The 23,239-nt window shown below is 51.3% G+C and overlaps 11 protein-coding genes across 11 annotated transcripts; 5 read left to right on the top strand and 6 right to left on the bottom strand.

The window, feature by feature from the left end:
• Positions 1 to 964: 964 nt before the first annotated feature.
• COCVIDRAFT_24398 (hypothetical protein) lies at positions 965 to 2,017 on the top strand (the record flags this gene model as incomplete). The annotated part of the gene is made up of 3 exons (XM_014703698.1): positions 965 to 1,081; positions 1,150 to 1,615; positions 1,665 to 2,017. The coding sequence occupies 3 exons, from the start codon at positions 965 to 967 to the stop codon at positions 2,015 to 2,017; spliced, it is 936 nt and encodes a 311-aa protein (XP_014559184.1).
• Positions 2,018 to 2,749: 732 nt separating this feature from the next.
• On the bottom strand, positions 2,750 to 3,448 carry COCVIDRAFT_92257 (hypothetical protein; the record flags this gene model as incomplete). The annotated part of the gene is made up of 2 exons (XM_014703737.1): positions 2,750 to 3,168; positions 3,226 to 3,448. 2 exons carry the CDS (start codon positions 3,446 to 3,448, stop codon positions 2,750 to 2,752), a joined length of 642 nt encoding a protein of 213 aa, XP_014559223.1.
• Positions 3,449 to 3,951: 503 nt separating this feature from the next.
• COCVIDRAFT_24396 (hypothetical protein) lies at positions 3,952 to 5,060 on the top strand (the record flags this gene model as incomplete). The annotated part of the gene is made up of 3 exons (XM_014703697.1): positions 3,952 to 4,133; positions 4,187 to 4,255; positions 4,310 to 5,060. The coding sequence occupies 3 exons, from the start codon at positions 3,952 to 3,954 to the stop codon at positions 5,058 to 5,060; spliced, it is 1,002 nt and encodes a 333-aa protein (XP_014559183.1).
• Positions 5,061 to 5,311: 251 nt separating this feature from the next.
• COCVIDRAFT_35487 (hypothetical protein) lies at positions 5,312 to 8,280 on the bottom strand (the record flags this gene model as incomplete). The annotated part of the gene is made up of 2 exons (XM_014703736.1): positions 5,312 to 5,434; positions 5,515 to 8,280. 2 exons carry the CDS (start codon positions 8,278 to 8,280, stop codon positions 5,312 to 5,314), a joined length of 2,889 nt encoding a protein of 962 aa, XP_014559222.1.
• A 505-nt stretch (positions 8,281 to 8,785) lies between these two features.
• Positions 8,786 to 10,253, top strand: COCVIDRAFT_13768 (glycoside hydrolase family 5 protein; the record flags this gene model as incomplete). Its single annotated transcript, XM_014703682.1, has 2 exons — positions 8,786 to 9,014; positions 9,073 to 10,253. 2 exons carry the CDS (start codon positions 8,786 to 8,788, stop codon positions 10,251 to 10,253), a joined length of 1,410 nt encoding a protein of 469 aa, XP_014559168.1.
• A 503-nt stretch (positions 10,254 to 10,756) lies between these two features.
• COCVIDRAFT_92552 (hypothetical protein) lies at positions 10,757 to 10,993 on the bottom strand (the record flags this gene model as incomplete). Its single annotated transcript, XM_014703735.1, has 1 exon — positions 10,757 to 10,993. The coding sequence occupies one exon, from the start codon at positions 10,991 to 10,993 to the stop codon at positions 10,757 to 10,759; it is 237 nt and encodes a 78-aa protein (XP_014559221.1).
• Positions 10,994 to 11,444: 451 nt separating this feature from the next.
• On the top strand, positions 11,445 to 14,743 carry COCVIDRAFT_92287 (glycosyltransferase family 1 protein; the record flags this gene model as incomplete). Its single annotated transcript, XM_014703734.1, has 10 exons — positions 11,445 to 11,816; positions 11,882 to 12,333; positions 12,384 to 12,435; positions 12,493 to 12,861; positions 12,920 to 13,374; positions 13,432 to 13,451; positions 13,499 to 13,909; positions 13,989 to 14,119; positions 14,202 to 14,340; positions 14,538 to 14,743. 10 exons carry the CDS (start codon positions 11,445 to 11,447, stop codon positions 14,741 to 14,743), a joined length of 2,607 nt encoding a protein of 868 aa, XP_014559220.1.
• An 809-nt stretch (positions 14,744 to 15,552) lies between these two features.
• Positions 15,553 to 15,942, bottom strand: COCVIDRAFT_92424 (hypothetical protein; the record flags this gene model as incomplete). Its single annotated transcript, XM_014703733.1, has 1 exon — positions 15,553 to 15,942. One exon carries the CDS (start codon positions 15,940 to 15,942, stop codon positions 15,553 to 15,555), a length of 390 nt encoding a protein of 129 aa, XP_014559219.1.
• A 123-nt stretch (positions 15,943 to 16,065) lies between these two features.
• On the bottom strand, positions 16,066 to 17,801 carry COCVIDRAFT_92389 (hypothetical protein; the record flags this gene model as incomplete). Its single annotated transcript, XM_014703732.1, has 3 exons — positions 16,066 to 16,095; positions 16,181 to 16,333; positions 16,386 to 17,801. The coding sequence occupies 3 exons, from the start codon at positions 17,799 to 17,801 to the stop codon at positions 16,066 to 16,068; spliced, it is 1,599 nt and encodes a 532-aa protein (XP_014559218.1).
• Positions 17,802 to 19,492: 1,691 nt separating this feature from the next.
• Positions 19,493 to 21,218, bottom strand: COCVIDRAFT_13765 (hypothetical protein; the record flags this gene model as incomplete). Its single annotated transcript, XM_014703681.1, has 5 exons — positions 19,493 to 19,525; positions 19,579 to 20,173; positions 20,226 to 20,606; positions 20,660 to 21,028; positions 21,091 to 21,218. The coding sequence occupies 5 exons, from the start codon at positions 21,216 to 21,218 to the stop codon at positions 19,493 to 19,495; spliced, it is 1,506 nt and encodes a 501-aa protein (XP_014559167.1).
• A 1,163-nt stretch (positions 21,219 to 22,381) lies between these two features.
• Positions 22,382 to 23,158, top strand: COCVIDRAFT_92494 (hypothetical protein; the record flags this gene model as incomplete). Its single annotated transcript, XM_014703731.1, has 1 exon — positions 22,382 to 23,158. One exon carries the CDS (start codon positions 22,382 to 22,384, stop codon positions 23,156 to 23,158), a length of 777 nt encoding a protein of 258 aa, XP_014559217.1.
• Between the last annotated feature and the right edge of the window lie 81 nt (positions 23,159 to 23,239).

Raw genomic sequence — 23,239 nt, 5'->3', positions numbered from 1 at the left:
AAAGTAGTCAAGTCCCGTAAAAACACCGCTTATACGACACCGCGCCTACGGTCTATTAGGGGTTTCCGACGAGCCAACTCCGGCGCCTGTGAAATTGGGGAACTAGCAGGCCGCTTGACAAAAAAACCAAGTTATACGCCATATCCGCCCCCTGGTGCACGCGGCTACTAGCTGCAAGGCTAGCCAAGTATTTACAACCCCCACGATGGTAGCAACCTTCCATCGCAACATCTGTGAGCAAGAAAGAGGGTTGATCATTGCAACTTCTCGAAGAGACAAAAAAATGGATTCTGACACAGACAGCCGCACAGCCCCCCCTATTTGCAAACAAATAAGCTGTTTTGAACAAATCTTGTCTGCGTTAAGCTTCAACAATGCGTCGACGGAGGATCTTTTCGTCAAACCGCACGGGCCCATATGCGCGACCAACCTGTGGCTTGCGCGGTCTCAATATGCCGGGGCCGGCCAATCACGCGGCGCCGGCGACTGCGCCATTTGTGGCTGCATACGTTGTTAATGTCAGCAGCACGTTAAGCAACTCCACTCCTTTACATGGTACGAGCCACCACCCTACAACTTTTCAGGCTATTTAGGCAAATGTATATGACAAGTGGCAGGGGGGAACATGTGTTTGTGGCGTCGGTGCTTCAGGCATCTTGGATAGTGCGGCCTGACGGTTGCAACGGGGGGGCGCAGTCGGCATATGCGTTTCGTAAAGCAAGACGCTATTGTTTATGGGAAGGAGAGAGTCCGGGGCCACGACTAATCGGTACCAATGTGTTTTATGGGTCATTTTGTACGCACAAGGTCATATACTTGAGGGCCAGTGGCCCTTTCCTTAGCCTCACCAATTCACAGTCGTTTCAGTCTGGCTTTCCCTTCTTAATTCTGCAGTCCCAACTTGTGTCTGCCCTTCTCTTCTTCTTCTTCACAACAGCATCATTGATACTTTTTTCCATACACCATGGAGAATTCGTTGGATGACAAAAAGCGGCACACTGGCTCCCTTCCTGGGTTCGCCAACATTCAAAATGTGCCCATATCGCCAATGATCAAGCACTCTGGCCTCGTCTTCGCAATCGTAAGTGACCTATCAGTCATTACATTGGACTCTGATCGAACACCTTTTCGCTAACATCGTGACTTCAGCTTCTCGCAATCTTCTTCGTTTGTCGACAATACGTCCTCGAAAACGCTCTCGACAGGGGGCTCATCTACAAACGCGTGTGGCCAACACTCAACGCTCGCCAGAAACGTGGCTTCGTAAACCACCATCTGTCCATTGCGGCCAAGATCTTCGTTGTGGCTTTCGCCATTTACCCTTTTTTTGCCGTCGTCCTCGGCAAAGCCGACTTCCACACGCCCATGTTTGGTTCTGGTGTGGGGCATAAGCGACGAGACAGTGTCTTCACGATGGGCGATGCGCTGTATCTCGCAATCATGATCGTCTCGGTCATGTACGGGCATGAGTTGGCGTACCGCGAGGGTATCAGTTATGTCGCTGTTGCCCACCATGTTGGTGTGCTTGTCATGGGCCAGTTGACGCTGTACTGGAGCGGGAAGACCAACCGTCAACCAGATGCAGCTTTGGAGGCTGTCTTGGCTTTGTTCTGGGGTACGTGATGCACACTTTAACATGTTTACCATGGACTAACAATATGCAGGGTTCTTCGACCTGAGTGTCGAGGTACCTCCTCACGTCACCATGATCATCTACCGCGATCCCGAAGTTACATCTGAGAAACTACTACGCTCCTTTTCCGTGGCTTTCTGGTGCTCGTCCATTGGAACCTTAGCTGAGACAGGAACCATATTCGGATTGTATGGTGCTCTGTTCCACAGGTGGACACTTACCATGAAGATCATGATTCCGATTCTGCACTGCATCTTTACGGCTGCGCAGGTCTGGGGTGAGTGGTGCACATGGAGCTTGTGGCAGCAGGAGAAGAGGAAGGTAGCAAGGGGAGACAGGAAAGAAAAAGATGATCTGCCAGCCGGTGATGTAGAACAGAAGTAGTGTCTGTTCGCTTCAGGCTGCCCCTTTTTGATTTTTTACCATTTGTCCAGCGTTATATGTCCAGCATTTTCTTCGAACACACACATCTTCATAGAATCCATTTACTACAATGGTAGTGTATCAACACAATAATTTCCTCCTTCAAAAAAAACAATAGTAACTCTCAGACTAAGGGGATTGATTCTGAAGACCGCTCCTGCATTCAAATCAAATCTTCTTTGAACCTTCGATTTGCAGGAAGGAGTCTAAGTTTTAGTGCCGAAGGAGCTTTCTTAATTTCCTCAATTGACAACTGCACAGAATTCTGAGCCCACAAAGTACTGTATCTAGCCACGACAAGAGAAAACCGTATAGTCAATACAATCATTATCAAAATCAATACAACAGAAGAATGATTATGAATTGTAACTTTGGTTTGAAAACTGCAACACTCGGCTCTCCCCCCTACCTACCGATATCCAACTGCCGCGTCTGTGGCCTTTATGAAACGACGAGCTCATACCATCCCCTACAGTCACAGTGCTTAGCCATGGTGCACCTCACTAGCGACTCTGAGTTAATTATGCAAACGAAAGCTTAATTTGTCCCATACTACTTGACAACAACCCCTGGACGCCCTGCTGCATAAGCTCGCTGGATATATTTTGCTGCCAAATCTCCCATATACAACGGTGCTAATAATACACATGGTACTGCGAACAGACTAACCTAAGAAAAAAAATCCTCTCATCTTTACGGCCGTGAATGGTTTCCCGTGGTGGCGCACTGTAGGCAATGTCTTGTGGCTGAGACAACTGCACATGTACCACAAACATTTCTCCCACAATCATTGCACGCAAACGAACTACCCTCAACAGATCCTTCTAGGTCTGCATCCATGTCGATATCCATACTATCGTATTCGCTTTGCAGTGGTGTATCGCAGTCGTCACACCGAGCCAGCGGTGAGGAACTCTGAGCAAGTTGCACAGGCATCGAGAAAATGGGTTGGACAGGTGGTGCAGGCAGTTCTTTCCAGAAGGAGTGTAATGTCGACTTTTGTGGTTTTGAGATTGCCAAGGTAGACTGCTGACTTGATAAGGAGTGGGATGTTGGGGCTGTGATATCGCGATGGTTGCGCTGCGCAGAAAAGAGTTTATTTAGAGTGTTTTCTGAATAGCGATGGTTAGTAAATTTTGGATATATAGGAATGAGGATTTGCACCATACCGTGTATTGCGCGCTCGTCTGGTCGGTTGTCGCGCACTCTTTTACATGTTCGGTTGCCCCAGTCGCTGTTCTTGACTCGACCCGCACTCATGAAGTCCCAGCCATTAGATCGCGGGTAGGCATCCAAATCCATCGAGGCATCCAGGGTCTTTGGGGAAACAGCGCCGAAGCTGGAAATGGAGAGCGACGAGTCGTCGGACGAGTGCTTGCGCTTGCAGCCCATGGCTGTGGGGGCACTGTTCGACAAATGTGAAATGAATAAGACGGATCTGCGAGGGAACTTGGCGGCTATATATTCGCGTGAATAAGCAACTTGCAGAAGGGCGATGTTGATGTTGATGCTGGGGATGTTGACGATAATAATAACGATGATGATGCAAGGTGCTGGCCAGGGAACGCGACTGGCGTGTCGCGCGAGCGCGTCGCGTCCCAAATAGGAACTGTATTAATTGCCTGGTGCAACTATTCCAACACGCTTATTGCCTCGGCTTGATAGTATATAATGGACATTGATTTATGAGAGAAGTAATGACGACGTAAAAAACCGGGTTCACTTGCATTTTCTTGGTGGTGGGGGTCGGGGGGAAATGGCATTATGTCGATGGTCATCAACTCTCTACATTCAACCCATGCCCCGCATCGCTGCTCATCACCACCATTACCCCACCACTACCACCATAACAACAACCACAGCCTCTCCCCGAGTGCATCCTCCTACGAACAACCATGGTTACTCGCAAGGCCTCCCACGCCGGCTCCTGGTATACAGACAATGGCCAGCTCCTCTCACAGCAGCTCGACGGCTGGCTCGGAGCAGTGCCTGCTTCGACGACACCTATCGGCTCGGCCTCGTCGCAAAAGGGCCAAGTCTCGATACCCACACCCAATGCCCGGGCCATCATTGCTCCGTACGCAGCGTCCAATAGCTACAATTAGCAAGCCAGGGCTCATGAACATGCAGGCACGCCGGATACTCATACTCTGGGCCTGCCGCTGCATGGGCCTACAAGAGCGCCGATTGGGCCAATGCGTGCGTTACTAAGACATGACCTTTACGTCGACCATCTACGCTAATTGCCCGTAGAAAACGCGTCTTTCTGCTCGGGCCCTCACACCATTACTACCTAACCGGCGCTGCGACCACGGGCTGCGACAAGTATCACACCCCGCTGGGTGACCTGATCGTAGACACAACCCTCGTCCAGAAGATTCAGCAGGAATGGGACCTGGAGATCATGTCAAAGAGAACAGACGAAGACGAGCACAGTCTGGAAATGCACCTGCCCTACATCTACAAAATGCTGTCGCTCAAGAACAAAGACTTTCAAAGCAACCCGTCCTCGGTCCCTCTGGTCCCCATCATGGTTGGCAACACCGATGCTGCTGCAGAGGCTCGGTACGGTTCCCTTCTTGCTCCTTATCTTGCTGATCCCACAAACATCTTCGTCATTTCGTCCGACTTCTGTCACTGGGGCTCTCGCTTTCGCTACACATACTATCAGCATCCCAATGGTGCAGCTGCAACTCAGCTGAAGTCAGCCTCGCGGGTACCAAATGACTACCCCATACATGAGAGCATTGCTGCTGTTGATCACGAGAGCATGGATGCCATTGAGACTGGCTCGCACAGAAAGTTTCTTGACCAGCTTAGGAAAACGGGCAACACTGTGTGTGGAAGACATCCTATCGGTTTGTTCATGGCTGCTGTGGAAAGTGCCGAAGCGCTCGAAGAAGGAAAGGGCATATTCAGCTTCCTGCGGTATGAAAGGAGCAGCCTTGTTGAGGACCTCCAGGACAGTAGCGTGTCCTACTGCAGTGCTTTTGCCGTGCTATAGATGAGATCTCGACTGCTAGCCGAATGCCAGATATGAATGATACGTAAGGAAGATAAGTAGAGACAGTAATGTCTCGTTGCAGTGCGATGCGTATATGTACTTGGCCGTACCCCCTAGAAATCTATAACGCCTAGTAATGCAATGTACCTAATTCCAAACTGCCAGGATAGTTCCAGAACATATATACCTTTCATGAAGGACGTGGCTTGGGCATAGAACTATGCTTTACGCTCCATGGTTGCATGATCCTTCTAGTACCCAATGTTCTCCCCTGCGCCGCTCCATTTTGTACCTGACTTATTGACGTCGTGTGTAATGTTGATGCTGAACGAAAGCCTGATGCTGAACCAAACGCCGCTGTCTTCTTGATAGAACTCTGTGGCTCATCTGTTGTTTCTGCATTTTGATCTAGGTCCACCGGATCAGGTTTTATGGGCGAGCTCGATAGAAGCACATATCGTGTGTTCTGTGTCTCACTCTCGGGCTCAGTCTTCCTCGGTTTGTTGAGAATGCGTTGGCTCGTTACTTTGTGCTCTGGTATCGATAGTGGTCGAAAGGGACGCGGCGTCGAAGTCTGTACGTTGGAAATGTCATGTAATGGCGCGTTGCTTGTTAAGCATGACTGCGAGCGTTGCAGGCATGGGACTGCTGTGGATGATTCGTGTTCTGACTGCTCGGACATTGCGCTGTTTGATCGTTTGAAGAATGATGTGATGGCACCTTGGCCTGCTGCACGTGGTTTGCCAGGTTTTGCCTTGACTGCCTTGGGTTCTGCCTTGCTGCTCTGTGTACCTTGAGTACTGGCTGATGTACAGATACGCTCTGCCTCTTTTTGCATCGCTTGCAGGTCGCCCAGATCTCGGGCGCTTGTGAATCCTGCATTCATGCTCTGCATTGTGGTCATGGAGGTGGAGTAGCTAGATGTGCGGTTGATCGTGACTGATACGCTTTCTCTCGAGTAAGAGCCCAGGCCATCGATCCTCCGTCGCTTCAGGGCTTGATCTGACCCGTCGCTACCTAGCTTGGAATTTGTGCGCTTCTCGTTCCACGGCGCACCCCAGGTTGGATCATTGCCATCAATCTCGTCTCGCGTTGCTGGGTATTTGTCATCTTCTGGTCGCTCCATTGAATCACGAGCACGATCGAGATCTGCGGTCGAAGGGCAGTCCCTTCGCAGAATTCGTGCTAGGTCGGTGATAATACTCCGTTTAAACGCCAGATCTGGCCCTCGCTCGCTGAAAAACTTCTGCACTTTACGGTCCGAAATAAATCGTGAAAGAGTCGTTTGCTCCTGTCCCGATTGCTTTACAGGACAACTGAGGTAAAGTAACGCTTGGGCACGCGTCATACCAACATACAGCAACCTTCGTTCCTCGTCTTGGTCGTCCGCTCGCGAGTGAGGAATGGAACCATCGTATATGGCGGGCATGAAGACTACAGGCCACTCGAGACCTTTCGCTGCATGGATAGTGGAAATGGTGACCTGGTTTTGCTCTGTGCCCTCTTGATCCGCCGCGCTCGATAATGTGACATTGGCGAGGAATTTCGAAAGGATATCGGCGGCGCTGTCGGGTCGCTGTTCTATGCCTTCTGCCACAGGCAATGCATCGTCCGATATCTCTTCTCCGTTGGCAACGGCTGTGGCCATTTGCGTCGCCTGATTGACGAGCTCCTCGACATTCGCCCAGCGGTCTTGCCAGTTTTCCTTGTGGGTCTGCTTTAGATATGACAGGAACGATATCTTGTTCGAGATGTGAGTTATGAGCCCGAAGAGGTCACACACGTCATCTTTGGCAGGAATCAGCTTTTCCCGAGAACTCAAAATGACGTTGACAAACTGCTCAATGCCCTTTTGTGCTTGTGTAGACACTTTGATTTTTGGCCTTCTTTTTCCTTGAGCAATGTCGAGAACGAGCTTCCAAAGGGTAATCTTGCTCATCTCTGCTTCTTCCAGCAGCGCTTTGACGGTGACATCGCCAACTTTCCGAGAAGGTACATTGATGACGCGCGCTACGGCATCATTATGCTCTGGCTGACTGACAACGCGCAGGTAATCCAGTAGTATCTTGATCTCAGCTCGATCGAAGAATTTGGTACCAGCCACCATACGATAGGGAACCCCAGCTTGTCCGAGTGCTCGTTCTATCTGGAGGGTGAGTGGCGATGAGCGCACTAATATGGCATAGTCGCCAAAATCCAGTAGTCCAGCACTAAGTGTTCTTGTTCTGCATATCTCTTCGACGATCCATTTTGCTTCGACATTGGCCGATACTAGATGGCGAAGAGTGGGCTGTTCGCCAGCGCCATGCGTGGCGATTAGCGATTTCTGTGGCCGGCTCTCGTCCTGCTCAATGACAGCCATGGCCGAATTCAAAATGTAGCCAGATGAGCGGTAGTTGTTCTCCAGATTGATGACGACAGATTCCGGATAGTCAGTGCGCATCCGGAGCAGGTTCTTGATTTCAGCAGATCGAAAGCTGTAAATACTCTGGTCTGGATCGCCAACGATTGTGATGCGCCGAGTCTTTTGAGCTAATAAGCTCATTAACTCATACTGGATGTTGTTGGTGTCCTGGTATTCATCAATAAGCACAGCCTGTATCGTTGAAACGCATGAAGGTGACTTCTTTAGCAGATCGACACAGCGTATTAAGAGATCGTCGTAGTCGAGCAAGTTAGATGCGGCCAAGTGCTCTTGATAAGACGAGTAGATCATGGCAAATTCGTTGTCGTTTGCATTTTTGGCAGTCGCGGCAAAAGCATCTGATGTAACGCCCTGGGCCTTGAGCTTGGAAATCCTCGAACGGGCATGGCCAGGCTCTATGGCATACTGATAACGCGTAACGATGCGTTTGAGGATAGCGGAACTGTCACTAGTATCGGCAATGCCAAAGTTCTTGTCAATTCCAATCTCTTGGCCATAGCGGAACAGAAAGCGACGGGCAACTGAGTGGAAGGTGCCCAATATTAGCTTGGCCTCCAGTTTGTCGCCAACGAAGCCCCGGATCCTCTCCTTCATCTCCCGGGCGGCCTTGATGGTGAAGGTGCATACGATGATGTTCCATGGTTGTAGTCGTTCGTGGTTAATGTGGTACGCGACACGCGCAGTGAGTGTCTTCGTCTTGCCCGAGCCTGGAGGAGCAAGCACCTGCACGACATTCGCAGGGCTGGTGACTGCGCTCTTCTGCGCATCGTTTAGACCATGCAGCAATGCGTCCATGGCCAGTTGCTGCGTGTGTTGCAATTGACAGGATGATATCCACGCTGCCCTGAGCCGGGTGGCGGTGGAGCAGTGGGAAACGCGCTAGAACCACGCGGCACGTGACTATTCTCATCTCATCCAACGCACATACTTACCCGCATCCACCACACATGAACCGAGCCAGCAGCAAGGCCATGGCCCCAATCGCGTAAGGCTTCCGACCCGCGGTATACAATGCCGGTTGAAAATACATGTAGCATCGTTCGCCAAGCACTAGCTCGTCGTATTTTCCCCCGCAATGCGGAGGACATCCTTGCTCGGCCATCTTTTCTCCGTCAACCGGGCCTGAAGCAAGGAAGATCAGCGTCCGAATTGCATGTATCCAGCAAGCCTGCCGATGCAAGATGGAGCTCTTCGCAGCTAGCCAAATCCATCATGTATACCGAGAAGCTTATAAAAGCTGACATGTACCCATGATCTTGAATGACATCCAGAAGACTACTGGGCGCTTCATTTCGAGGCCATGTTGGGACCACGCCTACTTCTTACCTCAGTCCTCGCCGGCACTATCGTCTCGGCGGGCTACTTGCCAGAAGTTCCGAGTGCGGCTACTTTTCAGTACAATGCACGAAGGCAGGCTACCAACGGCTCATCGCCTTCGTTCAATGGCCCGTATAGTACTCGCGGACGAGACATTGTCGACCGCAATGGTCAGACAGTATCATGGGCAGGCGTCAATTGGCCTATGAGCGGTATGTACTAGCTCTCTGTTGTCGATACCGGCCAAAAATGTGCTCACTGTGCCCATAGGTGAGACCATGATTCCAGAAGGTCTCGAGTGGGCGTCCGCCGATGAGATCCTCTCAGACATTGCGGGCGTCGGGTTCAATTACATCCGCATGGGCTATGCCATCGAGATGATTGATCAGGTCTATGATCGGAACGGCGAGGATGTGCCCTTGGAAGTTGGCCTCATAAACGCCCTGGGGTACGTCAATGGCACCAAAGTCACCAAGGAAATCATCGCCAAGAACCCCGGGTGGACGGCACAGACCACTCGCTTCGAGATCTGGAGTGACATTGCACGCATTGCTGCTACCAAAGGCATCTTCATCAGCCCAGATGTGCACACTGGCAAGGCGCAGTGGTGCTGCTCGCACATTGACGGTACTGCCTGGTTTGATGATTTGCACTTCAACGCCACTCATTGGCGTCGTGGCCTTTCCTACGTTGCAAACTGGGCAAAGGCACATCCCAACATTGTCAGCATGTCTCTTCGCAATGAGCTTCGCGAATCATGGAATGTCACAGACCTGTACTACAACTGGGATACGTTGGTTGGCAACATGACGGCTGGTGCTGATGCAATCCACGAAGCCAACCCAGACCTCCTTATCCTCTGGGGAGGTATGCAATATGGCCAGGACCTTTCGGCTTTGACTAGTGGAAAGAATATCCTCACCGCACCATGCTACAAGTGCACGGCTATTCGTGACGCTGCTAGGCGTGAACCGGTTTACTTCAACCTCGATGACCACCCATGGGCCGACAAACTCGTCTGGGAACTTCATCTCTACAGTATGAGCGAGGATATCGATACCGGCACATGCGATATCGTGAAAGCCAACTTCTATCGTAATGGATTCAACGCACTAGGTATCGAAGCGCCACCTGCTTGTAACATCACGGGCGACTGCCCCAAGGCTGTACGTGAGACACCAGTCATTCTGAGCGAGTTTGGCAGTGCCCAAGACGAGACTCTCTTCAACAATACTCTCCAGAACTGCTTGAAGGAGTACACCATCGAGCACGGCGTAAGCTGGATGATGTGGGCCATTGCGGGCTCTTACAGAATCAGATCCGGAGTACAAGGTTTCCCCGATACGTGGGGTATGACCAACTACGATTGGTCGGGATGGAACTACGAACGGGGTATCGAAGAGTTCTGGAAGCCATGGGTAAAGGCGATGAACACGACCAAGATTGTCTAAAATGTGGGGATAAATTTGTCGCAGTCCGCGTTGAGCCTGCGCTCTGTCATCGGGAAAACTAAAATACGTTGCATCCAAACAGATGACAATGGGGCCAGGTTCTTGGAACATTTAATGTGTAGTTTGGTTATTGAACTAATGATTCTACGATAGTCAATGTGTGTTTACAAGTAAAAACCGTGTTTTGTTCTCGTGCTCTTCATGCGTTGCACCATTGGCGGTATCTCAGTGCAAGCATGAATTTTTTGACCGCCTAGTAGAAAAATTTGAGAACAGAACGAGTAAGCGCGAACCCGAACATTCTTTTAGAACGAATCAGAGGTGAGTGATATTCTACATATTAGTCTTGATGAAGAAGAGTGACGACATTGGCGATTGCTCTTATCGCCTCACGTGCTGCCGAGGTATCCGGTGTTGGTTCGTAGTACAAAGACAACCTCTGTAAAACTACTTGCTGGCCACGCCCCTCATATGTAGCAACTATGCACGTGAAGGGCAGAAAATCAAGCAAAATGCTTGTAGGAATGCCATCTGCGCACTACAATACGAGAGTTACTCGTATCTCCGTTGACCGTAACTCTTCGGCCGAGGGGGCTCCTCTGCGTCACCGGGGAAATGTGGCATCGGAACTCTTGGTCTCCGGTTGGTGACAGCGTAAATTCTTTGGCTGCATCAAGAGTGTACGAACCATGAAATTGAGTTTTGCATTGCACCCACGATTTGCCTGCGCAAGCAAACATAGATCAGCACCAGATACCTTCTGTCAATACAAGAAAGAATGCTGGGCGGCGGTCATCTGTTGTACTCAGGATGCTTACCCTCCAATGCCACGCACTTTGTTTTCGCATTTGGGCTTACTTGTGACGTGTGCTACACGTGAAAGGATCGACCAAGTAGTCGAACGATTCCAGAACTGAGATGATATATGGGACATGTTTGACACGATCTGGACCCGCAACCGACATGACCGTTCGCATGTATTCGTCCGCCACTTTTCGCTGCCTGGCGCTGTTAGCCATCCGGCGCTTCCACCTTCGCTGACACCAGGACCTGAATGCATTCCCTGCGCCAACGTTATATGTCACACAAACTGCCGCCATCTTACAGCGATCGACCCAAAGACTCTTCTTACTCAGGCTCTCTGACATTGCTAGTATCACCAGTATTATATTGCCTAATGCTCCCGCAATTATGTCTTCCTGTTTCTCGGGTCACCCGGAACGTTGGCACTTCCACGATCCAAGGTCACATATTTCAGGCAGAGTGAACAGGCTCGGCCAAGTTGCCGTTCGTTTTCATCAAACTCCGAAACGTCTTGAGCGCTGGTTCAAAAATCAACAACGCAACCCAGTGAGCAAGAAACACGCAACCAATACACCACAACCCTACATTCCCCACAGCCAACAAGCGGATCTTCCCTCGCCAAGACTAAACATTGCGATTCACATTTGCGGTTCTAGAGGGGATGTGCAACCTTTTATTCCAATCGCCAAACTACTTCAAGCACCCCCATATTATCACCGGGTACGAATATGCACGCACCCAGCCTTCAAAGATTTCGTGGTAAGTAAAGCAGACAATCTACTCGTATTCATTCATACAGCATCATGCGGACTTACGCGCTAAAGGAAAGCAATGGCCTCGAGTTCTTTTCTATTGGGGGTGATCCAGAAGCTCTCATGGCGTACATGGTGAAGAACCCGGGCTTACTTCCAGGTATGGAAAGCATTAGGGCTGGCGAAGTGAGCAAGAGGCGGAAGGAGATGGCAATGATACTCGAAGGCACATGGCGTAGCTGCATCGAAGCTGGAGACGGACTAGGACCTAAGGTCACTGCAGTGGATGTGGAACAGACAGAGAGCTTATTTATTGCGGATGTCATCATTGCCAACCCACCGTCCATGGGCCATATCCACTGCGCAGAGAGGCTAGGGATACCTCTACATATTGTTTTCACCATGCCATGGTCACCAACAAAAGCTTTCCACCATCCACTAGCCGCGATGGAATACGGTGAGGCAGATGAGTCTTCAGCAAACTACGTCAGTTTCGCTATCATGGAATTGATGACCTGGCAAGGGTAGGCTCTCGCTCATATCAACTTTGACAAGAGGCTGCTAACCGTACCAGACTAGGGGATCTCATCAATAGATTCAGAACACGTACCTTGAAACTCGATATCGTAAGAATTCTTCTCGGCGTACAGCTTTGCTTAGACTAACCATTTTACGCTATGCAGATAAGCCCTCTTTGGGGATTCCAGCTGCTTCGAAGGCTAAAAGTCCCCCATTCCTATCTCTGGTCACAAGCCCTGATTCCTAAGCCATCGGATTGGCCTGAGCATCTCAATGTGACAGGGTTCTCATTTCTGAAAGCTGGCTCATCTTACTCACCACCAGACGATCTAACTGCATTCCTCGAAAAAGGCCCTACGCCAGTCTACATTGGCTTTGGATCTATCGTTGTAGATGACCCTTTACACCTGACAAATCTCATATTCGAAGCTATCAAGCTAGCTGGAGTGCGTGCCATTATCTCGAAGGGGTGGGGAGGTATAGGCGCAGACAAGGCGCCTGAGAATGTCTACATGATTGGCAATTGCCCTCACGTGAGTATAATAAACGTACAAGCTAGAGGTTCTAGATAAAAAACTCACACACAAAAAGGACTGGCTTTTCCAACACGTCTCCTGCGTGGTTCATCATGGAGGCGCCGGCACAACGGCAGCGGGCATAGCACTTGGAAAACCCACAGTTATAGTACCGTTCTTTGGAGACCAGCCATTCTGGGGGAAAATGGTTGCCAAAGCAGGCGCAGGTCCGAAACCTATTCCCTATAGACAACTCACGCCGGAAGGCTTGGCCGAGAGTATCAAGTTTGCATTGAGACCCGAAGTCGATATTGCTGTCAAGAAGATGGCGGCTTGTATTGCAGAGGAAGACGGAGCTTCAGAAACGGTCCAGGATTTCGAGAGCGCACTAAGGGTAGATGAGATGAGGTGCCATGTCTGTCCGGAACGGCTAGCAGTATGGAGGGATAAGAAATCGGGGGCACATCTTAGCGGACTCGCTGCATGTGTCCTTGCAAAGCATAAACTGATAGATCCAAATGATCTACGACTGTAAGTGTTTTATTAGTTGCTGGGACTCAGAGGTATTCACAAGCTGACTTAGTATAGGCTCCGCCATAGACAGTGGTGTAAGACTTTATTCGCAACTCTAATTATTGTATGCTAACAATAAAAGATATCCACGAAGGAGCAGAAGCACCATTGATTGGCGCCGTAGCTGCAGCTTCCAGCTTCTTTACCAACCTTGCAATCAACACGTCAGACTTTTCCCACCGTCTGAAAAAACTAAAGTTACAGGGTATCGATTCCACAGGGACGACAAATACTCAGAAAAACTGGGGACTAGACGAGGGGCACAAAGACCAAGCCATAAGTCCCATTTGGTTAGCTCACATGGCCAGTATGATGGCAACCAAATCCCTGAAAGATAACTGGCAAGATGACTTTGACAAAATGCCAGACGCACAAGAAATAGCAAAAATCCACGCTCTCCTAGCTGCCCAAGAAGCCGAGCATGGACGCGCCTACCAAATAACCAGCGCAACTCTCCACTACGCAGGAGACGTAACCAAGACGTACCTAAAAGGTAACATTCCAGATATCCATTATTCCTCTTTTTCTTTTCCAGCAATTTTACAGTTTCTAACCACCAAAAAAAAACAAAGCCCCCGTGGCTCTCTTCTACAACGTAGCCAACGGCTTCCGCAACTACCCCTCACACTCCATAGCCAACGAGCGGCACCGACGCCGCGACGAAATCGTCGGTCTAAGCAGCGGTCTAGCCGTTGCAGGCAAAGTACGTACTTGCACCCTATTTTCCACGCAAAAAAGAGGAAAGGCATAGTAGCTAACCGAACCTTTTACTGCTCTGCTACCAGGAATTCCGATTAGGTCTCTACGACGCATTCACCGGCCTAGTAAAACACCCCTACCTCGGCACCAAACTCGAGGGTCCCCTGGGCTTGCCCAAAGGAATCGGTAGGGGAATCGGAGGTTTCGCATGCCACGCTTCAGCCGGTAAGCTCTCTCTCTCTCTCTTTCTCTCTTTCTCTCTTTCTCTCTTTCTCTCTTTCTCTCTTTCTCNTCTCTCTTTCTCTCTTTCTCTCTTTCTCTCTTTCTCTCTTTCTCTCTTTCTCATCTCCCCTCTTTTTTTTCCTTCCATCAAGAATCCAAGCGCTACTAAATCAGTTCTTTCTTTCTAATATACAAAACAGCTATTTGGGGCTTACCCGGCTACACCCTCAAAGGAATCGAATGCGCACTATCCAAACACAGAGTCACCCCGCTTCAGACGGAGTTGTATCTTATTCGGCTAAGGCAGGGTGCGCGGGATTTGGAGCTGGCGTCGGATGAGGAGCGGGGGAATGTGGTGGCGAGGTGGAAGGGTATGCAGCGCCGGGCATCGAGTGGTTTGGTGTGAATGCGGATTGTATTGTATTTTGGTTTTCCATACTCGGGGTATTGTTTGGGATGGGGCTGGATCTGAGACTTTTCACAAGACGAATAAGTCCGTTGGGATTGTGGCGTTTTCATATAGCCGGATGCTGCAGTGATGAGGATTACACTGCAGTGCCCTCCCCTCAGCAATTTGTGACATCTTTACTATAGATGACAACTCTGAATTTAAACAGTATTGTATAGAAGCAATAATCGAAGCGATATCGTTTCGTGGAGTCCATTATCTACAAGATATGGCGGGTCAGAGCTAGTATGTGCAATTTGATTTGGAGTAAGAGAAGAGCAAAGTTTCGGCACGACGCCTGTATAAATCACATATCAGACTAGCACATTCACATGAGAACAGCATCACGCCAAGAAAGTCATCTACGTCTTGAATAAGATATGTGTGGATAGTATTAATGAAAAAAAAACAGGCTACAACTGTCATCCGTATGGTATACATTTAACATTGCGTCCTACTTCCGTTCATCCTGTAGAGCCATCAACGCATCATGCTCTAAACCATACTAGGTCATGGTCAAATTGAGAAAAGAAGTAAGCTAATAAAAGCCCACGTGTATGATATACGCCTACGCCTGTCAATGCGTAAGACAATTAGGAGATGAGGAAATGAAAAAAAAACAAGCCTTTGTAGGATAGAGCGAAGAGGTAAATTGTTGCATCATCCATCCGAACTCCGCATAGAAAAGAAAGCCCAGCGTCCGGTTAGTGACGAAAATCTGGAGGGGCCCTTAGAGAAGAAAGAACTATTGGCAAGATATCACACGCTCAGCTGCTTCGGCGCATGCCTGTAGGATGCACATAGTCGAAATGGCGTCCGGTAGCGAAACCCCCAATATGATCTAAGAGAGATTTAGGAAGCGTAGACTCCCATAGTACTCTCTGTTCTTCGAGCATCTGTTTCTTTCGCTCTTCGCCTAGTTGTTTGGCGCTGTGCGAATGCATGCTTTGCAATAGCAGCGGCGCGCTAGGGCTATTGGGTGATGTAGCAGGCTCACTTTGAGTATCTATCCAAGTGCTCGATCTGATGTGCCCATGTTTGGCGGGCACAGGCATGGAGGCATCATCGTCTTGGCTGCCCAGTCGTTCCAATCCAGGTTTCCTCTGCACGCACCGTGGCTGTTTGGCAACGTCTCGCTTTTCTTGTTCGTTTGCCATGATGGCATCATCGGCTAATTCAGAAGACGCCGGCTTTTGTAGAACCAAAATATTTCCTGTCAGGGTCGAAGGTGAAGATTCAGAGGGTGGAGTACCGCAAGTACCCTATACCCAAGCATAGGATTAGTAACTTTGAGGAGCGTAGTGTGCGGGCTGCCGGCCTTGTTAGTACTGCTATATATATAATGGATAGTCCTGAATTTTGCAAAATTCCAGGAAGTTCAGTTGTGATACGTACTGGTGAGTTGAGCATGCTTTGGCGCTTGTTCCTGCTCTTTTTGATATGGCTCTTCAGCGCACTTGAGTCAAGGGGTTTGAGGAGCTCAAAACTGCAAAGTAGTTCGCCAGAAACCGACATGACGGCACCCCAGTTGTCAAATTCACCACAGTACTGTACGGTGTTAGCTGAATTCCGCGCTGAAAAGAGATAACAAGCGTCTTACGTTTGGCGCAGAAAACACAGTCACCAACACTCGGTCTGTGAAGAACTCGTAACCGTCTTCCACAACCATGTGGGCTCTGCAAACCAGATCGAAGTCGTGTCGCGCCAGGAATTCCATAATGACCTTTTTGCCAAAGCAGTAACTAACTCCACGTTCATTGGATTCCCAGTCGTTCTCCATGTCGGCCGGATCACTCCATAACAGGTCGTTGAGTAGACCATAGTCCGGCACGTCAGTAGGTCGCGCAATTTGTCTAATGTCGTCCATGTGTGACAGACTGGGCGACAGTCCGCCGTGTACACAGAAAATCTTTTGGGCTACAATGGCCGCAATAGGTAGCGTATTGAAGGTATCGACAAACGCCTTCCAAACCTTGATATTGCACCTTCTCTTGCATTCGTCGTAGAAACCGTATACGCGTGTGACGTTGGCGCACTCGTGGTTACCGCGCAACAGGAAGAAGTTCTCGGGGAACTTGAGTTTGTAGCAGAGGAGCAGAAGAATGGTTTCCAGACTCTGCTTGCCGCGGTCGACATAATCGCCTAGGAAAAGGTAGTTTGAATTTGGTGGGAAGCCGCACATTTCGAACATTCGAATCAGGTCGGTGTATTGTCCGTGGATGTCGCCCACAATCTTTACGGGCGCAGCAAGCTCCAGCAAAGCTGGCTGGCTCAGGAATACTTCTCGAGCAGCTGAGCAAATGGCGAAGATTTCAGCATTCTTCAAGCTAACTGTCTTTGTGACTTTTCCAGCGTATGCAGCGTCGAGCAGTCGCTGAATCATGTCATCGAGATCCATTGTCTTGAGCGCGCTGATCTCCATGGGCGAGCCCGAGCCATCTGTTGGCGCTGGAGGCTCCGGCAGCCGGGGGATAGGCTGGTCTTTCTTTTGTAAGATGGACTCGCCCGGCTGGGCCGAAGCCGAAGGTTGTGCGGCTCCCGTGGGGGGAACATCAGAGACGTGGTCTACTTCGCCAGTTCGCTGGGCCTTGGTGACTCCCTCGTGGCCTGTTCCAAGCGTTGCGCCGTGAACGGGCGAGGGGGGTGCTTGGGGCACGTCTGCGTCGGACTCGGGCTTGTCTGTGGGTTCTGTCGAGCCATCGGCGGGCGCTGGCGCGGGGGGCGGTGCGGGGGCTGAAGCTAGCGAGTTTCTTCGCGAGCCTTTGGACTTTGTGGAAGCGGCATCCGACTTGTCCACCTTGCCGTTGGTATCGCCAATGCCGGCAACTGAGTTTCGTGGACTGTCGGACTTGCCGGTGATGGGGATCTTATTGCGCAATGAGGTACGCAGCGAGCGAGTTGAGTCTTTGGTGTCGGATCTCTCAAAGGAGCGGTAGTACTCGCGGCCGAGAGGGACGCCGTCGGCACCGCTCTTGTCGCCTTTCTTGTCCTTGCCGCTTGATTGTTGGTTGCCCATGGTGGGTGGAGGTGGCGTGGCTTAAGCGAGCGTGTGTCGAGACGGGCGGGGTGTGTATATGGTAGTCTTGTGAGGTCGGTTGATGCTTCTCACATGAAAGAGGGAGGAAACGGCGGCCGAGCTGGGGAGGGGAGTGCAGGACCAAGCCGGGGATGGCCTTGCTCGCTGGCTGGCTGGTTCGCTGGCTCGCTCTCTCCGTCAGCTCCGTGCCAGTGTCTGCTGGGAGCGAGGACACCAAGCAAGGGCGCAGGCAGCAGTCGAGGTTATGTGTGGTGGTGGTGGTTGAGTTGGGTTGGGCAAGAGGCAGAGGCTGTGCTAGGGCGGTCGGTAGAGGCGGGCAAGAAAAGACAGGAAGCGGGCCTCCGTCGGCGCAGTCGTGATCTGCCTGGACAAGCTGTGGCAGATGAGGCTAGGCTGGGCGACGGGGGAGCGATCGTCTTCCAGCGTGCGCGCCAGATCGGTGGTGTGCAGTGGACAGGCGGGTTGTTTGGGCAGTGCTCACGGACTGGGGCTGGGGCCGGGCGAGGGCAACGATGATAACGATGACTTGAACCGCTATCTGGGCTAGCAGGGCGGGGGGAGCCAGCGACGATGTCAGCCGCAAGGTCTAGTCGGCGTAGGCCCTGCCGCGTCGTTGAATGGCAGCGTTGGGTGCGCTGTTAGCGGGCAGGCGAGCGCTGACTAGTAGGAGCCCGGGCTGCCGCGACGGCGCCGCAGTGCTACGCAACCTGGACGGGGCGGGCGTGCGTGCTGCGACAGGGTGGCTGTGGTGCGCTGCGGTGCTGTGCGGGTGCTAGTAGGATGTCGTGTGGAGACTGCGGCCTTTACTGATACAACAAGCACGGGACCAGACGGGTGGAAGAAGAAGAGAGGAGAGAGAGAGAGCGAGCGCAGACGGAAGAGAAAAACAGTCGACAGCTTCCACAACGCGACGTCGCCAAGATTGCGGGCAAGGATTACAAGCCCTTGCATCAGAGAGAGCCGCTGGGCACGCAACGTGACCTATCGCTCCTCTTGCAACCGCCCAGCCTTCACCCATGGCCGAGCTGGCACAATGGTAGGCCACTCCTCTCCTCGTCGCCTCACCCTCCTCTCCCAATTGGCGCAAGGCGACTGCGCAGAAAACCACGCTGCACGCCTACCGAACACATTCGCCCAACTGGCAACCCCGCCAACGACATCATGGGGGCCCACTGTCAGCACTCCGTCCGGGCTGCCGACCATCCATCCATCCACCCACCCAGCCCGACCAACGGATCCTCCGGCCACAACCCTTACCCTACACGTGTTCTGTACATATACTTATATACAATATGTACATGTACATGTGCCTCCTCCCACAGGTCATCCTCTGCCCTTGCACCTGCCACTCTCTCTTCCATTGGCAGCCCAAGGGGTCATCAGGCTGCTCGTCATGCACATACCATGCGCCTCAAACACGAACCACTTGCGTCGCAAAAACAAATCACCAAGCCGGCATTCACTCGTCTGGTGTACACCGACATTTGTATTCATGGCACCAACCCTACAGGTACTACTCTACTTACTGCAAACCTGCCTGCCCGTCAACCGTCCAAGCCCTGGCGCCAAGGGCGGAACTCTTGGACGCCCTTCGTCTTTGCAAAATATTTCCATGCCCCCCACTGCCTGCGTGCCTGTGCTTGCCGTCCATGGTCGCGCCGTTGAAGCCTTTAAAGTTTGGTACCTAGGTTAACGTGGATGGCCTAGTAACCGTGTTAGCAGGTGCATGACGCCACGCAATACATCCCACACATACCTTCTTGTTGGTGTACGCCTCCAGCCCAGCTTCACCGCACTCCCTGCCAATCCCGCTCTGCTTGACGCCACCAAACGGAACACGCAAGTCAGAGTCATTGCTGGAATTGATCCAAACCATGCCTGCTTCAATTCGTCGGGCTACACGGTGTGCCTTGGTAATGTTTTCGGTAAACACTGCTGCACCCAGTCCATACGTAGTGTCGTTTGCACGTCGGATGGCCTCCTCTTCTTCCTTGAACGAACTGATGGCCACAAACGGGCCAAACACTTCCTCACGGTAGATCTTCATCGAGTCCTTGACATCTTTGAAAATAGTAGGTGCCACGAAAAAGCCCTTACCACCTACGTTCTTGTACGCCTCGCCGCCTGCAACCAGCGTGGCTCCCTCTGATTTGCCCGATTCAACGTACGAGAGCACGCGCTCAAACTGCGCCTTGGTCACCTGCGGTCCTTGGAACGTGTCGTCCTTGAATGGATCTCCAACAATGGAAGCCGTCTTGACGTAGTTCTTGAACGCCTCGACAAACTTTTCGTAAATGCCCTCCTGCACCAGTATCCTTGATGTTGACGTGCACACCTGGCCTTGGTTGTACCTGGAAATTGTCAGTCAATCAAATGCAACCAAGAAGCAGAGGTATGTCCTACATGATACCCGTGTGCGCCCACTTGACTGCTTGATCGAAGTCTGCGTCATCGAAAACAATCAAGGGCGACTTTCCTCCGGTTTCGAGCGTAATGTTCTTCATGTTAATAGAAGCCATCTTCATAATCTCTTTTCCTGTTGCCGTCGATCCGGTAAAGGCAATCTTGTCCACGTCAAGATGCTGTGCCAGCGCAGCTCCAGCCGTCCTGCCCCAGCCATTGAGGAAGTTGACGACACCTGGAGGGAAGCCGGCTTCTTTGACCAGGTATCCGAGATACAGAAGGGAAAGTGGCGTCTGCTCAGCAGCTTTCATGACTACTGTGTTACCGGTACAGAGCGCAGGGCCCAGCTTCCACGCCGCCATAGCCAAGGGAAAGTTCCAACTGGATGGAGTCAGTACATTCACGTCAAATTCCCCAAAATCAAAGCATCTTACGGGATGATCTGTGCACAGACACCGACTGGCTCCAGGACAGTGTAGGCTAGCTTGGCGGGCGAGGTGTTGATGACGGTGCCATGAATCTTGTTGGCATATCCAGCGTAGTACTTGATGGTGCCGACAACTTCGCTCAAATCTTCGTTGAGCGAGACCAAGTAGGGCTTGCCATTGTCCCATGTCTCGATGGTCGCCAAAGTCTCTCTGTGCTCATCGATCAATTGGGCAAACTTGAACAGTAGATCAGCTCGGACATTCGAGTCCATATCCCGCCACTCCGGGTTGTTCAGGGCTTTGCGTGCTGCTGCTACTGCAATATCGACATCTTCTGGGCCAGCCGCATAGACGGATGTGATCTCGCTCTCATCGCTGAACCAAATTAGCTTAGCGTACACAGCGAAGACAGGGTGTTGCAGGGGGGGTAAGCATACCTGGGGTTTATGGTTGTGATGGTCTCACCAGACTTTGACTTGACAAACTCATTGTTGATGAAGAGACCTCTTGGCTGCTTGTACTTACGGCCATTTGGCGCTGTAAGGTCAACGAAGAGGTCAGACATGTTGTTGGTGTGAGTCGTGTAGAATTTCCAACTCGGACTGATGCTAGCACCAGGTACCCTGTATAGCAATGGTCGAAGAGAAAGCGATGTACGAGGGCGGCGGAGTGAAGCTCTGGTCAAGGCCGAGTAGATACGGGTCATATCCTTTGTTGACGCGGACATGGCCAGCTATCTATAGTGTGCAGATATCTATTACGCCGGCCAGTGATGAGTGCGGTAGTACCATCGGCATCTGCGGACCCCGCCATGAGGCAGTTAGGGCTAGCCCCACCGCATGCAACTGCCTTTTTCAGACGCCTGTCCTCTGTTGTCTACCTCTACTACACATTTCCAGCATCCGGTATGCTTGTCCTTAGGTACACCCAGTAGGCTCGGCTCTACTCTTCTTGCTGGTCGAGGACAAAGTAGCGCCGAAAATGGTATACTAGCCAATGCTTCGACTTGGTCATTATCATCACCTGAACCCCATCCTGGTCTCTCCGGCCTCTCAGCGCGCGCTGTAAGTACTGCTGTACTTATCGTTTGTTTTTTTTCTGCATGACTTTCGTATTACACATCCTCCGAAACCCTCAGGTCATTTGTCATACTAAGCTATCTCTTCATGCCGATGAATGCCATTGGTCCATCCATCGTACACTCGACTCGCTATTACTATATTGTATGCATCATTGATAGAGTGGATGCATTCGGCAACTCTTCATTTTATTGGACTCCTGCGTGCCACCGTCGACGCAGCTGACGCTCTGCATTGTTTTCGCGTACAGTTATACATACTTTGGTATGCCTATCTGGTCCATAAACGAGAACCACACTCGGGGTATGCTGCTAGGTGATTGGAGCGCACAGCAGTCGTCACGCTCGGGCGCTCGTCATTGGCAGACAGCAGCGGAAGCTACCCCACCATGCTTCCCGCTCGCGTCATTGTACATATCGACTTCCAAAACTTCTGCCCTCATGCCGATCGCTTTGGAAGAAAAAAAATTCCCTGATCAATGCCACCCGCCTAGCGCCCAGTTAAATCCAGGGAAACCCGCTGTAGGGAAGAAAAGGAAAAAATAAACCGTATAACAATGTCAGCCTTCCAGAAAAGAACCGTCAAGGTTCACGTGCTCAAACTGCCGCAGATTCTCCTCAAGCTTCTCGTCACTTGCCCATACTCCACAATGGACATGACCCGCGACCCACTGTCCGCCTCGCCCCCCGATGCCGAGCGCCCAGACGCCTCGATAGACGTCGCTCACTCGCTCGAGTACTGGAATAGCGTCTCGGCCGACGTGAACGGCATGCTTGGCGGCTTCCCCCAGACCACGCGCATTGATTTGCAAGGCTCGTCCAACTTCCTCACAAAGCTGCGCCGCGGCAGAGCCAGTGCTGCCTCCAAGGAACCCCTGCCGCCTCTGCAGCGTGTAGCCGACTGTGGCGCGGGTATCGGCCGCATAACAAAGGGTTTGCTGCTGGGCGTGAGCGAAAAGGTCGATGTTGTGGAGCCCGTCAAGAAGTTTACCGACGAGCTGGTGCAAAGCATAGCCAGCGAGGAACAAAAGGGGGGAAGAGGCCAGTTGGGTGAGATCATCAATCTCGGTCTACAGGACTGGATACCAGAGCCTGGCGCGTACAATGTCATTTGGAACCAGTGGTGTCTCGGACACTTGACCGACGCACAGCTAGTTGTCTACCTCGAGCGCTGCAAGCAAGGGCTCAAACCAGCAACAGAAGGCCAGGATACATTTAGAAGCTGTATCATTGTCAAGGAAAACATGTCGACGGACATCAAGCAAAAGGATATCTACGACGACGAAGACTCAAGCGTCACACGGTCCGACGCAAAGTTCCGTATGCTCTTCCAACAGGCTGGCCTGAAGATTGTTGCCACAGAGCAGCAGAAAGGCATGCCGAAGGAGTTGTTCCCCGTGCGTATGTACGCACTCAGATCGGAGTGAACATAGGCCAAAGAAAAAGCATGATACCCAACCCTTGTTTTCCCTCCTCAAATTAATGTAAAATAGAATGCGGGGTCAAGA

The sequence above is a fragment of the Bipolaris victoriae genome, assembly GCF_000527765.1.
Source record: "Bipolaris victoriae FI3 unplaced genomic scaffold scaffold_20, whole genome shotgun sequence".
Lineage (NCBI taxonomy): Eukaryota > Fungi > Ascomycota > Dothideomycetes > Pleosporales > Pleosporaceae > Bipolaris > Bipolaris victoriae.
Note: the sequence above shows the minus strand (reverse complement) of the source record. Positions and strands in the feature narration are given on the sequence as shown.